The 14,778-nt window shown below is 65.3% G+C and overlaps 2 protein-coding genes across 2 annotated transcripts; one reads left to right on the forward strand and one right to left on the reverse strand.

Moving 5' to 3' along the window:
* Nucleotides 1-115: 115 nt before the first annotated feature.
* UBE2Q1 (ubiquitin conjugating enzyme E2 Q1) lies at nucleotides 116-8,532 on the reverse strand. The gene is made up of 13 exons (XM_075133464.1): nucleotides 8,233-8,532; nucleotides 6,787-6,891; nucleotides 6,336-6,440; nucleotides 5,947-5,997; nucleotides 3,772-3,912; nucleotides 3,104-3,188; nucleotides 2,610-2,670; nucleotides 1,975-2,065; nucleotides 1,816-1,874; nucleotides 1,487-1,535; nucleotides 1,171-1,266; nucleotides 937-1,003; nucleotides 116-542 (listed from the first exon to the last, which is right to left on the reverse strand). The coding sequence occupies exons 1-13, from the start codon at nucleotides 8,515-8,517 to the stop codon at nucleotides 511-513; spliced, it is 1,227 nt and encodes a 408-aa protein (XP_074989565.1). The 5' UTR covers nucleotides 8,518-8,532; the 3' UTR covers nucleotides 116-510.
* Nucleotides 8,533-9,168: 636 nt separating this feature from the next.
* On the forward strand, nucleotides 9,169-13,725 carry CHRNB2 (cholinergic receptor nicotinic beta 2 subunit). The gene is made up of 6 exons (XM_075175868.1): nucleotides 9,169-9,379; nucleotides 9,903-10,048; nucleotides 10,153-10,197; nucleotides 11,194-11,303; nucleotides 11,422-12,382; nucleotides 13,383-13,725. Exons 1-6 carry the CDS (start codon nucleotides 9,337-9,339, stop codon nucleotides 13,551-13,553), a joined length of 1,476 nt encoding a protein of 491 aa, XP_075031969.1. The 5' UTR covers nucleotides 9,169-9,336; the 3' UTR covers nucleotides 13,554-13,725.
* Nucleotides 13,726-14,778: the final 1,053 nt, after the last annotated feature.

Genomic DNA, 14,778 nt, shown 5'->3' on the forward strand with positions numbered 1-14,778 from the left:
AGACGCGGCGCGGCACGGCCGCTGCAAAGGGGTTTGCTCCCCGCCGCTGCCGGCGCGGGGTACGATCCACCCAGCAGCAGCTTGGAAAAAAAAAAAAATTAGTCAGACCAGCATCTTCAAATTAACAAACTGTAATTTTTCTCCAAAGATACATTTTCCATACACATCCATACACTGTAACAAAAAAAAGCAGTGTACATGAAATAAGAAAATAAATTAAATCCATAGCATAGGTAAGGAGGACGCTCTAGACTGGAGTAGAGTCGGAAGTTTTCCAGCGATACAAGAGGCTCAAAAGTTTGTTTTAACAAGAATGCCTGCTAGCAAGGCTCCAGCAAGTGTTTTACGTCAGTCCAACTGCTTAAACAGTTTTTTTATTTAGAGTTTTTAACAGCCATTATTGTCCTGCAACAGGCAGAGCTATTACATCCTGGGAGAAAGCCGAGAGGCGTCGTTAAGATCCAAGTAGAGCATCCAGAAGATAATCAGATAGGTCCTGCAGCATCCGTGCTAGCCGTCCTCCTTGGGCGGTGTGTACCAGCCTGAAACAAGGAGAGAGATCCGTGAGGGACGAAGCTGCACCGGGAACGCGAACCTACGCCTGGAAAAGCTGCCGAGAGCGGCAGCACAAGCACGCCAAGTCCCACTCCCAAAGGGCCACGTCTCCCAGATTACCGGGAGGCTTTCTCTCCCAGTTACTTCCCGACACCACCCGGACAACGACGGGCTGCCTCCAGTTACAGCCGAAGGAGCCCAGCGGGGAAGCGCAGAGGGATGCTGCAGCCACGCGCTCTGCGTTAGAGAGCGGCTGCCGTTGCCGGCTGCCATCTCGTTCCAGGTAATCTCTGCGCTTGGGGCAGAAAAAGCCTCAAGCAGCTCGTCTGGGGGAGCCCCGACCAGCAAGGGGAAACGCAGGCCCCCTCCCTCAGCCCTTACCATTCTTCTCGTGGATCTGAACCAGGGACTTGTAGGACTGCTGTGCTCTTGTCAGGCTGTACTGATTCTGCAAGGGAAGCCAGGGCGACTCTCAGTCCAGCCAGAACGCGGTGCGAGTCGTCCCACACGCCTTCCCTACGCGAACCACGCCGCCGCAGAGCCGGTTGGTCGCTCATCTGCCTCCATCCCGCTACCGACCGCTCCCCACGTTCTCCTACCCTGACCGGGCCCTACCTTATTGGCTCCAAATTGTACTCGCGCTTTCCCTTTCACCAGAGTTGCGCTGATCTGCATAATCACCGACTCGATGGAGTATGCGCTGCTCCAGCCCTGAGGGACAGAGCGCAACACGGTGAGGCCAGCGCGGACGGGACCCCCCGGCCAGGGGCTGCGCTTCCCCACAGCGAGGAAAGGGCCTTCCCGAGCCCGGCACAGGCATCGCAAAGCCACGCCAGGCAGCTCCCGGCCAGGGGTACAGGCAGGATTCGGCTGCCAGCAGGAATACAAGGCAGCAGCAGCTCCCCGAGGCCAGGTACCGGCCAGTACCCACCTGTTTCGTAAGTAGCTCCATGCAGATGGCACCGCCACCCAGAACATACCTTGGGGAAGGAATCGGGCAAAGTTACGCCAGAAACAGACACAGCCTCACCCACCCGCTGCTCCGGAGATGGACCGTTTTCTCAGGGGAGATCTCAGATGGAAAAAAATACACAAAACGAAATCCGCCCCCCCTGTCTACGCTTCCCGGGAGAGCTACCGCAAACTCGTTATCGGGGAGATTACGGGACCGCGCAGCGCTGGATAAACTCTTAGTGAAAACTGCTGCAGGAAGCAGAGCTGGAGACCTCGGTGAGCAGAGACAGGCAAACAGTTACTTACCCCCCTGACAGCACCGGGGACACGACCCTTACGAACGGTGGATCAAAAGGAAAGTTATCCTGCAACAAGAGAAGGGAAGCAAAGCTGTTGAGAAACATCTTCTCTGACGACTCGCCGAGGCAGGCGTATTTGAGGAGGGGGAGGTATGGGAAGCCTTACTTTAAAGGAGAAGTTTAGGAGGATGAAATCTGTTCCTTCTTTCTCTTTGAGGATCTGGAGATCGTTGTGCAAAGCGCTATCCTCGTCAACCCTGCCGAAGGAAGAGCCCAGAGGGTCAGAGTTAAGGTCGTGCACCTCAAGTCAGCCGCGCTCACTGCCGCCGAACCCCAGAGCTACTGTACCTGCACAACCTGGCTGCCACGGGGGCCCTCAGGTTCTCACCCAGAGGGCAGCGACAGCACGGGCTGTCAGCATTCTGCTCCCGGTTTGCGGAGAAGACCATCACACCCTTTTTGCATGCTGCCAGCTTAAAAATAAAGACTGCCTGGCCCAAGGAAAAGGCAGCACTGGTGTCTGGAGGGTGTGAAAGCTCGGGGTTTTGTCTGATGCACCTCTTCCAGGACTCTAGGAACAGCAGACAGACTTGCAGAGCCCTCAGATTGTCTCATCTTTCTCTGGAGATGTCATCTCCTTTCTGATGCGGAGACAGCAAACAAGCTGCCCGGGAGAGGCTAACCCAAGGCCTGCCAGGTGCTCCCCTGCCCTGCTCACTTCCCCTCTGGCTCACGGGGGACGTTTTGGTCCCACCACCAAGATCCACCCACAGTTGCATGATCCCAAGCTATGCCACCTACTTCAGGAGTTTGACGTTCCAATCGTACAGGCTGTCGTTCACTAGTTCAACTGCATAGTATCCTGCAAGGCAGAGAGGAGCTGTGTCACTACAGGGGGAGACAGACCAGGCGGTCGAGCCGCCACCCAGGTTTCAAATCCCCTTGGCCCTGCAGCACATCCTCAGCCTGGCACAGACCCCCCTGAAAAGAACCGTCCCGAGGGCAGCAGTTTTCCTACGACTGCCCTCTCCCTGAGTGCTGGGGCTCAGGAAAGGGGTAGGAGCACCACCAGCCTCAAAGCCAGATAATCCCCCCACCCACAGCACGCTCCTCGCTTCCATCCAGCACTGGCAGGGAACAGAGCCATAACCACCACAGCCCGGAGATCCTCTCCACAGCTGGGCAGCGCAGAACAGCTCTAAGGTCCATTAGGTGCCACCCGGAACGACGAGGAAAACCCCGGCACGAACCGCGGAGCAGCAGCCCCCCTCCCTCGAGCTCCCCGCAGTACTTACCGCCCTTGAAACTTGGTGATCGGTAAATATCCCTGAGCTCCTTCATTAGCCGGTCGGTGGCCTGCACAGACCCAGACACTGCACCCTACGAGGAATTTGGGAGAAGGGAAGTTGCATTGTTGCACTGCACCCACCACGGCTGTTGCTCTACGAGGCCAACGTCTGAGCTACAACTCCCGTCCGGCCTCTAAACTAGACCCTACCCTGTCTCCCACCTCTCAGTCTTCCCCTTTCCCCCTACCGCAACTTCCCTCGCCCCAAATATGCCACCCCCGGCAGCGCAGCTGCAGCAGAAACGCCTCCGTGCCCCCTCAACTGCCCAAGAATCTCAGCCCAGGGGTATAAAAGCACAACCCACCAGCCACCTCCACGGCCCAAAGCGAGGCGCAGCTTCCCCGGGAGCAGCGGGGAACCCCAGATCTCACTGCAGGAAGGCTGCCCCACGTAGCACCGATGCCTCGGGGGCACCTGAGGCCCACACTTACTTCCCTGAGTTGCTGAGGCAGTTCACAGACTTCTCTGCATCAGCCACGCCAGCCCCTGAGAGCCACCGCTGTACCTTTGGCCAGAGACGGCCCCTTTGATTTAGGGCTAGCAGGTGCCTCCATCGCTCTCGCCCTCGGGTCCCTCTGCTTCCCCAACCCGCCCGCCCGCCGGGCGACACGTACATTTAAGTAATCTTGCCTCTGGTTCTTTTTTATTTTCTCTAAAATGGCCAGGTTTTCCTTCCCAATGCCTTCATCCTCTGTCTTCTTCCCATCTGCTGGCTCTTCCTCTTTCATCTCATAGTGGTCCAAGTCCTCGGTGTCCTGGGAAGGGGAGAGGAGAGCCAGTAGGAGACGCGTCTTCGCTCCTCCCTGCTCCGAGAACTGCAGACGGAAGCTGCCCTGAACCAGGAAGGATTCCCGGTGCAAATCTCCCTCCCCAGGAAGTCCCAACGGTGTGGAAGACACAAGACACATGCTCAGAGAGGAAGTTGCCGGCACTGGGCCCCCGCCGTCCTCCCGTACCAAAGCCAGCAGGCAGAGCGGCACAATTCCCTTTCCAGAATTAAATTGGACTCATACAAGCTCTTTGTTCGCCGGATTCTTCCCTGCCAAGTCTCATGCCTGTTTATAATTAGCCATTAATCTTACATATGCTCCCCAACGAGCCCCATGTAACTGAAGGGCGCTTGCATCTCGGCACGCACGTGGCTCAAACAGCCCCGTGCCGCGTTTCGGGACGGCTGGAACAAAGCGCAGGCACTCGGCGCAGTGCCGCGCCGTTCCCCCTTCACGAGCGAAAACCCAACACGAACACAGGTTGCCAGCAGCACGAGAAGAAGACAATCTCACGCACAAAATTCAGTGGCGTGGGATGTTTTCCCCTCAAAAAGAGGTGACGTTTCACAGCGTGTCTGGAGGCTCTTTGTAGATCAGCTCAGCTCTCCGCCGCACAGCGCGCCCTCGGTGCTCTCCCTAACCCCGGCAGAGGCTCTGCCCCTCATCCCCTTCCACAACAACGCTCGTCGTGTGCAAGACCCCGATGTTAATAACCAGTAAAAAGCAGTCGCAGCAATCAGGGGCCACTGCAGAGATCTCTCCCCACGCACAGCGGCTCAGGGTTCAGCTGCCTGCAAGCGGCTGTGGGTACGCACAGCTCCAGCGCCGGTATTAAATCCTCTGAACCAGTGTTTACTTCGGCCTCTCCAGGCTAGCGGCTGCTATTCTGGATGAGCAGCATTTTTGGAAGGGCTTTGACATTTTTAGACTGTCACACAGGAAAATAGATCCTCCTAGAAAATCCCTCGAGTAGATTAACCTGCATAATGCATCTCTGCACCAGGGCACGGCTCTGCTGCTCTGCTTTTCTGACACGGCCCAACAAACCCAACCGCTCGGCAAGAAACCTTTGCTCTAAGCGAGAGCGTTGTCCCTGCACAACGACACACGGTGTTAGCAGAAAGCACGAAGGGGAACGCTCCAAGGATTCTTCCCAAGGATTTCTTTTCCAGCCCACAGGAGCATGACGACTCACACATCACAAATTTGCCACCAAGCAGCAGATATGCGAGGTTACGCTGGTACCAGTTTAAGCCTCCTCATTTTCTCCGGGGACCTTGGCAAAGGCCAGCCTTGATTTAGCAAGCTATTAACTTTGCGAAAACCCCAACAACCGCGAGGCGTGCTGCTGCTAAGTGACCTGCCCCCAGGTTCTGCGGTGCTGCTGACTCGGTGCCCGTGCCTCTCTCACCCCAGGAGAAGCGTGCGAGGCATCGCTAAACGTCACCATGGAGATTCAAGATTATTCCACCCACTTCTAGAGATCTCTAAACCGCAAACCAAACAACCCAAGTCTGTGGGTTTTGCAGCATGATATTCTCAGCCTGTAACGAAGTATGGCTGCCTCTGCCGCTCTTGCCAATTAGCTCGCTCGCACACTCAGCCATCCTACCTAATCCTCTCTGCGGGAGTCCCGTTTTCACGGTGTGATTTCCCCGCCAGCAACGGCAACCCGGAAATCCCATCGCGCGTGAGTAAATTTCAGGCTCTAGAGCACAGCAGCGTGAGCCGAGAGAGAAGTTGTCCAAGGGGCTCCGCTCGCAGCTCATCTGCGTGCCTTTGGAGGCCACGGCTACACCGCTCGGCTGCTGCTGCGCCGAGAAGACATCGCTCCCATCCGCGGCTCAGCAGGAAAACGCTGAGAACAATCCAGCCTTTGAGCCAAACAGCGGGGTCTTCCCTGTCTGGACTCCATGAGCTCCTCCCAGACACGATCCCTGTGCCCTCGCACCTTTCAGCGGGCATCTCCCCGTGCTCGGCTCTCCGGTGTACTTCCTCAGACAGCGAGGTGGCACTTACCTCTGGCATCTCTTCATCTTCCTCTTCAGAGGACACCTCTTCCTGTGTGCTCTGCGGGGACAAAAGGACAAAGATCGCACCATCAGCTTCCTGAAGCGACGCTCTCCTGCCTTCCCAGATACTTCTGAGGCAAGGTCGAACAGGGCTTTATGAGCAGAACCAAGTTAAAAGCAGAGTGAACTTTTATAGGAAACTACGCCAGAGCAGCTAAACAGCACCGAGGCCCAACAGAGCAGGCATCACCCAGGACAGGAATCCACCCCAGGGAGAGGAGATCAACACCTCACCTGCTGCGTTCCTCCTTCGGGGGTTAGGAAGCCTCAGCCTCTAAAGCAAACTCCAGGGAACTCGTTTTATGAGCTTAGGAAGTCTCCTGCCGAGTCACTCACCTGTTCTGCCGGCAGAGGCTGATCCAGCATTTCAACATCTGGATGTTGGGGGAGGTTGTAGAGTTTGCACAGGTCGGAGATTATTCGCTTCAGGTGCTGCAAAAGCTGTCCAGAGACCAGACAAGCGTCAAAGAAGCGCAGAGACCCACACGCCAAGCTAAGCCTCAGCCGTCCCCAGCGCCGCAACGCTTTCCCTCGCAAACGAGCGAGCGACGGCCTGGAGGCCGCTCCTTCCCGCTCCAAGCGGCAGCAGACACGGGGGGGGAAAAATCACACCCCAGCATCAAACTCAAGAGAAGTCAGAGCTGCTCATCCCAAATTTCCTGAACCCTTATGAGACCAGACGCACCCCCCTCCTCGGGCGGTCGCAGGCACGCAGCAGGGATTTTACCCTCCTGAAGCAGCCGGCGTCTCGCCACCCCTCCCCTCTCCCCAGGCAGCATCCCCTCACCAGCGTATTTCCTTTCCTGACTTCCACCAGCCTCTCCAGGATAGCTGCCAGGTTCGGATCGTCCGACTCCACAGACCATATCGGGGGAACAGCTGGATAAGACTCCTGGAGAAAAGGAGAAGGTGGTGTTTGAGCTGCCGCAACTGCCTCCGTCCCACCGATGCGGCCGGCGGGGAACAGAGCAGCGAGCCAGGCAGCACAGGGAGCTGCAGCCCCACGTCTCCTGCAAACGGATCCCTGCGGACCGCAGAGCTCAGCGGAACAGCCCACGAGTGACTGCATCCACCCTCCAGGCTAATCCCGGGGCCGAGGGCAAAACAAACCCCGGCTCCAACCGTGCTGATCTGGCTCAGCTCTGTGCCGCTTCCCCCCAGCCCGCGGGAGCGGGGTGGAATACGGAGGGTGGTGACGTTTTGGCCACCCCTTTGGTCACCGGGGCCTTTGGGGGTGGGAAAGCGGTTAAAGCAGGACACCGAGGGTGTTTCCCGCTGCCCCACGGGCCTCTCGCCTCGCCAGCTCTGGAGCAGAAGCGCTGCAGGAGAAGAATCAGGCGCGCACGAGCCGACAGCACCCGCGCAGGGGCAGAGGCCAAGCAGGCGCCTTTAATCCAGGGCAAAGCCGCCGACGGCCTCCGACAACGCTCCCGAGTCGCCCCTCTGGAAAATCCCGGACACCGGCCTCGTTCGGCGTCTGCACCGGGGGCTTTCCACGCTCCGCTGCTCCTCGTCTGGAGCCGCGATACCGGCTGGAACTCGCCACGCGAGATGGGATCCGCACCCCGTTGCAAACCGACCCAGAACCGGGATCCCCTAAAACCCAGGCGGGGACGAGCCAGAGCGGATGTGAAGAGCCCGACGCTGATGCCGCGGGTACCCCCTCTTCCAGGCATCGCTGGGCAGGGCCACCTGGGACCCCCTCCCCAAAAAAACCCAGGGCAAGCACGGAAAAGGGGGGGCACAGAGTCTCATACAGGGGAGGAAGGGACACCCTGTGTCCCCCCAAGCGCTACCAGGCAGCTGCCCCCCCCGGCCCTGCCTGCGCCCGGTCGAGGGTGAAGGCTCCGGGTTCTGCTGGGAGAGGCTTCCCGGTGAAGGGAGCCCCACGGAGCTCGGGCCCCGGGAAGGTGGGAGGCCGGAGGCGGCCCCCCCCGCGGCCGCCTGAGCCTGGCCTCGGTCTCCCCTTGCCCCGCAGCTCGCCCCAGAGGACGGCGGGGCCCGGGCCCAGCTCGCCCCAAGCCGGGCCGGTCCCCCACCCCCGCAACGGCGCCAGGCTCCACCGCGCCGCCGTGGCCCAACGGTCGGGCAGCCCCGGCCCCCGCTCCGGTTGGCTCCCCGAACCGGGTCGGGGTGCCCTCTCGGTCCCAGGGCCGCCCCCGCGGGTGGCCCCCGGAGCCAGGGCCCGTCGCACCGGGCCGGTGTCCGTCCCCCCCCCCACCCCGGGCCTCACCGTGATGTTGCAGTGGATGCGGACGGGCCCCGGCGGCGGCCCCCGGGAGGCGGAGGCACCGGCGCGGGCCCCGGCCCCCGGGACGAACTCGCAGCTGATCTCGTCGGGGCAGGCGCTGCCGATGCGGAACCGCTCGTGGCCCCGGTGGAAGATGGACTCGAGCAGCCGCAGCTCCCGCCTCAGGAGCCGCCCGGCGGGGGCCGCCGCCACCTCGGCCCCGCTCCGCCCGGGCCCCCCCGCCGCCGCCTGCGACCCCGCCGCCTCCTCCGCCCCCGCCCGCTGCATCTTCCCATGGAGGGACCCGCTCCGCCGCCGCCGCCGCCGCAGCCCCCGGAGCCGGCCCAAGATGGCGGCGGGACGGCCCCGCTCTCCGGAAGTGACCCCTCCCGCCGCCAGCGGAAGGGGCGGGACCGCAACCGCCGGAAGCGCTGGCGCAACCGGGCGAGGCGCCGCCGAGCCGGAAGTGACGTTAAGCAGGAACCCCGGAAAGTGAGGGGGCGGAGCTCGCCCTTCCCGGTCGCCCCGCCCCTGGCCGGGAGGGGTCACGTGACGGCCGGGGGGGGGGCACCGGCGGAGGGGGGGCATCGGCGGGGGTGGGGGGGGCTGGAGCCCGGGGGGCCCGGGGTGGCCTGAGGGGTCCCTAAGGTCCGGGGGGTCCCGGGGCCTGAGACCCCCCCCGGTGTGTGGCGGGGCCGGGGGGGGCTCCGGGATCTGCCCGCGAGCTTCCCCGCCCCTCCGCTCCCCGCTCCGTTCCCGACTCCGCTGGGACCGTGCAGGGAGCGGGGGCGGCGGGGGCTGGACCCCGGTGGGGCGGAGGGTTGGAGGAGCCCGGCCCCCCCCGCGGTGCCCGCTGCTCCTCCGGTGTCCCCGGGGCGGAGGTCGGGGGGCGGCCCCGGGGCCGCTGACGGCGGCGGTGACGGCGGCGGAGCGGGGAGCGCGGGGCGGCCCCGGCGCAGCGCCCGGCACCGCCTCCCGCCCGGGGCCGCCCCGCCCGGGCCGCTGCCGCCGCCGGCTCCAGCACCGCGGAGAGCGCGGCCAGCACCGGGGACAGCGCCCGGGCACCGGCAGCGGCACCGGCACCGGCAGCGGCACCGGGCCGCCCCCATGGCGCTGCTCCGCGTCCTCTGCCTCCTCGCCGCCCTCAGACGTAAGTGCCGGGGGGGGGGGCGGGCACCGGCACCGGCGGGGAGGGGACCGGACCGGGCCGGGCCCCGGGGCTGCGCCTGTTGCACAGGACCGTCCAGCACCGCCCCGGTACCGACCCCGTACAGACCCGGCGTGGAGCCGGTACCGGCCCCGGGGCTCCGGCTGCCCGAACCGCTGCGCCGGGGCGGTGCCGGCGGCGGGCAGGGACGGGCAGAGGGGGGCACCCAGCCTCAGGCTGTCCGGCAGCACCGGGGCTCCGGGCCCTGCCCAGACCCACCCGGAGCTGCTCCTTCCCAGGCACCGCAGCCCCCCGGGTCCCCCCATCTCCCCCCCACGGTTCCCCCCTGCCCTGAGAGCAGCCTGTGCCCGGCTGTGACACCCGCACCCCCGCACCCCCACCCTCGAGCTGGAGGCCCAGACCCCCGGGGCAGGCACAGGCTCAGCCCCCGGGGCGGGGGGGGGTCCGGACCCTGCCGGGGGGCCCTGCTCGCCGCCGTGGGGCTCAGCCTCCCGCCGCACCCCAGGGAGCCTGGGCACGGACACGGAGGAGCGGCTGGTGGAGTATCTGCTGGACCCCGCGCGCTACAACAAGCTGATCCGGCCGGCGACCAACGGCTCCCAGCTGGTGACCGTGCAGCTGATGGTGTCGCTGGCGCAGCTCATCAGCGTGGTGAGTTGGCGAGGGCTCTGCTCCCCCGTCCCCCGGGGAAGGGAGGGGGCCCTGCAGCCCCCTCCCCAGCACCCCGAGTAACCGGCTTCTCTCTCTCTCGGCAGCACGAGCGGGAGCAGATCATGACCACCAACGTCTGGCTGACCCAGGTGGGAGCCCTGGACTCTGCCATGGCCACCCTGCCCTGGGCCCCCCCTGCACCCTGCCCTGGGCCCCCCCTGCACCGTGCCCTGGGCCCCCCTGCACCCTGCCCTGGGCCCCCCCTGCACCCTGCCCTGCACCCGCCCTGCACCCTGCCCCAGAACCCCCCTGCACCCTGCCTCAGCACCCCGTAGCACCCTGCCCTGAACCCCCCCTGCACCCTGCCCTAGGAACTCCCTGCACCCTGCCCCGGGCCCCTGCTGCGGCCTGCCCCGGAACCCCCCTGCACTCTGCCCTGAACCCCCCCTGCACCCTGCCCTGGGAACTCCCTGCACCCTGCCCTGGCACCTCCCTGCACCCTGCCCTGCACCCCCCTGCACCCTGCCCTGGGCCCCTGCTGCATCCTGCCCTAGGACCCTCTGCACCCTGCCCTGGCACCTCCCTGCATCCTGCCCTGCACCCCCCTGCACCCTGCCCTGGGACCCCCCTGCACCCTGCCCTGCACCCCCCCTGCACCCTGCCCTGGGACCCCCTGCACCCTGCCCTGCACCCCCTCTGCACCCTGCCCTGGGACTCCCCCTGCACCCTACCCCAGCACCCCCCTGCACCCTGCCCTGGGACCCCCCTGCACCCTGCCCTGCACCCCCCCTGCACCCTGCCCTGCCCCCCCCCTGCACCCTGCCCTGAACCCCCCCTGCACCCTGCCCCAGAACCCCCCTGCACCCTGCCCCGGCACCTCCCTGCATCCTGCCCTGCACCCCCCTGCACCCTGCCCTGGGCCCCTGCTGCATCCTGCCCCGAGACCCCCGTGCACCCTACCCCAGCACCCCCCCTGCACCCTGCCCTGGGACTCCCCCTGCACCCTGTGTGGGACCCCCATGTCCACCCTGCCCGAGCCCCCCCTGCACCCTGTGTGGGACCCCCATGTCCACCCTGCCCGAGCCCCCCCTGCCCCGGGCTCCCCCCACCCGCGGCCGGGCCGGGCTGAGCCTGCCTGTCCGCAGGAGTGGGAGGACTACCGCCTCACCTGGAAGCCGGAGGACTTTGACAACATGAAGAAGGTCCGCCTGCCCTCCAAGCACATCTGGCTGCCCGACGTGGTGCTCTACAACAAGTAGGTGGTTTTTTTTTGGGGGGGGGGCACGCGTACCCCAACCCCATTCGGGGCCGGGGGCGGTGCCGTTGCACCGCTGGGGCAGGGCCAGGGCTGACAGCGCATGCCTTTGCCCCAGCGCCGACGGGATGTACGAGGTCTCCTTCTACTCCAACGCGGTGATCTCCTACGACGGCAGCATCTTCTGGCTGCCGCCGGCCATCTACAAGAGCGCGTGCAAGATCGAGGTGAAGCATTTCCCCTTCGACCAGCAGAACTGCACCATGAAGTTCCGCTCCTGGACCTACGACCGCACCGAGATCGACCTGGTGCTGAAGAGCGAGGTGGCCAGCCTGGACGACTTCACGCCCAGCGGCGAGTGGGACATCGTGGCGCTGCCGGGACGGCGCAACGAGAACCCTGATGACTCCACCTACGTGGACATCACCTACGACTTCATCATCCGGCGCAAGCCGCTCTTCTACACCATCAACCTCATCATCCCCTGCATCCTCATCACCTCCCTGGCCATCCTCGTCTTCTACTTGCCGTCCGACTGCGGCGAGAAGATGACTCTCTGCATCTCTGTCCTGCTCGCCCTCACGGTCTTCCTGCTGCTCATCTCCAAGATCGTGCCGCCCACCTCGCTGGACGTGCCGCTGGTGGGCAAGTACCTCATGTTCACCATGGTGCTGGTGACCTTCTCCATCGTCACCAGCGTCTGCGTCCTCAACGTGCACCACCGCTCGCCCACCACGCACACCATGCCGCCCTGGGTCCGCACCCTCTTCCTCCGCAAGCTCCCGGCGCTGCTCTTCATGAAGCAGCCGCAGCAGAACTGCGCGCGCCAGCGCCTGCGCCAGCGCCGCCACACCCAGGAGCGCGCCGCCACCGCCACCCTCTTCCTCCGGGCCGGCGCCCGCGCCTGCACCTGCTACGCCAACCCCAGCGCTGCCAAGGCCGAGGGGCTTAACGGCTACCGGGAGCGGCAGGGGCAGGCGCCGGCCCCCGCGGCCGGCTGCGCCTGCGGGCTGGAGGAGGCGGTGGACGGCGTGCGCTTCATCGCCGACCACATGCGCAGCGAGGACGACGACCAGAGCGTGAGTCGGGGCGGGGGCGGGCAGCGCGCGGCGGGGCAGGCAGGGCTGCGGGGGGTGGGAAGAGGATGTGGGGTACAGGCGGGGCTGTGGGGTACAGGCAGGGCTGCAGGGGGTGGGCAGGGGATGGGGGGTGCAGGCGGGGCTGTGGGGTGCAGGCAGGGCTGCGGGGGGTGGGAAGGGGATGTGGGGTGCAGGCAGGGCTGTGGGGTGCAGGCAGAGCTGCAGGGGGTGGGCAGGGGATGGGGGGTGCAGGCAGGGCTGCAGGGGGTGGGCAGGGAATGGGGGTTGCAGGCAGGGCTGTGGGGTGCAGGCAGGGCTGCAGGGGGTGGGCAGGGGATGGGGGGTGCAGGCAGGGGATGGGGGGTGCAGGCAGGGCTGTGGGGTGCAGGCAGGGCTGCGGAGCATAGGCAGGGCTGCAGGATGCACGCGGGGCTGGGGGGGGTGCAGGCAGGGTGGGGGGGTGCACGTACGACTGTGGGGTGCAGAGCGTGTGCACGGCTGCATCGCAGGAAGGGACGTGCATGAGCACCAAGGGGGTCCCTGCCCAGCCCCATGCCCGGGGACCCCCCCGCAGCCCCTGCCCGGGCAGGGGGCCCGGCCCCGGCCCCCCCGACCGCCGCTGCAGCCCCAGCCTGAACCAGTTGCACGGGAAACCCGGGAGGCTCCCGGGAGGCCTGACCCTGCGCGGCACCGTGAGGCTGCAGATTTTGGCAGGCTCGGCCCCAGACGGGGCTGCAGGGTTGGGGGATGCTGCCCCCCCCCAGCTCAGCTCACCGGGGAGATGAGTTTCCCGGGCTCAGCGGCGCGGCCGGCAGCGGGGGGACCGAGCCCCGCGGGGCCCACGGCGGGCTGGCAGGCAGCCCTGGGAGCTGCAGTGCTGAGGGAGCAGATTCGGAGCCACCGAGCTCCCAGTCCAGCCGCCTGCCAGGAGCAGCACAGGCAGCGCCCGGTGATGCCGGAGGCCGCGGCCTGACCCGGCGTCTCTCCCGGCCCCGCGCAGGTGAGCGAGGACTGGAAGTACGTGGCCATGGTCATCGATCGCCTCTTCCTGTGGATCTTCGTTTTCGTCTGCGTCTTCGGCACCGTCGGCATGTTCCTCCAGCCCCTCTTCCAGAACTACGCCACCAACTCCCTGCTGCAGCTCGGCGAGGGCACCCCCACCTCCAAATAGTGCCGGGGCGCCCGCCCGCCCTCCCTGCCGGCCCCAGGGACAGCGAGGGACCGCGGGCTCCGCGCCTTCTCCCTGCCGCTGCGCGGGGAGCCGGCCGGCCCCGGGGCCGGAGTGCCGGGCTCCAGGCAGCCACTGCAAACCAATAAATACTCACACAGGAGGGGGCTGGTTCATTTTAGTGTCGTTCCATCCCGCACCGCTCCCCGCGGGCAGGAGGAAGCAGGATGAAGCCAGGGCTGGGGAGGGCTCCGGCTCCCCGTGACCAAGGTAAGAGGCCGGGAAGGAATCGGCTCTGGGAGAGGAAAATAATCCCAATTCCCGAGGGAGGGAGTGCGGCAGCCTGAAACTGGCCCCAGGAGCACCGGCCGCTCGCCCCATCTCCTCCCGCCGATGCAACCATGCGGAGCCATGTGGGGCCAGGGGCCGGTGCCCCAGCCCCCACGGGCAGCCCCCAGCCCCTTCCAGACCCCTGCGCCATCCCCAGGGCTCCCAGGAGCCGGGCAGAGCCGCACGGACGCAGCAGGAGCGGAGGCACGGGGAGGAGAATGGGGCTGCTCTGCTCCGGCTCCTCGAGGTGAGCGCGTGTTCCAGGCAGGAGGGTGCTATTTTTAGGTTCTACCTGCAGGCAGGGCCAGGGCAGCGAGTGCCAGGGGCTGCTCCACCATCCCCTGCTAAACTCCAGGCTCGGTGCACTGGAGCCGAGAGCAGCCACGAGACGAATTGTGCGAGGAAAAGGAAAATACAAATCAATCGCAACTCGAGCCGGGAGCAGCCGCGGGTTGCGCAGGGGAGCCGCTGTGCCGGGCTGGCAGCCCTGGCTGGTCCGGCAGCGGTGGCAGCGCTTCCCGTGCTCTCCCTCGCAGGCAGGAATTGGCCTCATCCGGCTAAATTGAAATGGAGCTTTTACTATAAAAACCACTAATCCTCCGTGCTGGCAGGAGCGCGGCGCAGACGGGGGCCAGCGGCACATGGCAGCGGGGGAAGCCACACGCTAGAAATTAATTTAAATCCCAGCACTTCACCCAGCCAGAGAAATCCCAGGCTGCTCCAGCTGATGCTCCTGGACCTCCTCCTCTCTTACACGTTAAGAGCTTTGCCCCTAAAGCCCCATCCTGCCGGCCCCACGCGGGGGCTTGTCCCACCTCTGCATCCCCGCTGCTGTGGGTGCAGCCCTGGGTGAGCGCAGGACGGGGGGGCCCGCCGCACCCCGGCGGGGAGCAGAGAC

Source organism: Calonectris borealis, chromosome 29 (assembly GCF_964195595.1).
Source record: "Calonectris borealis chromosome 29, bCalBor7.hap1.2, whole genome shotgun sequence".
NCBI lineage: Eukaryota > Metazoa > Chordata > Aves > Procellariiformes > Procellariidae > Calonectris > Calonectris borealis.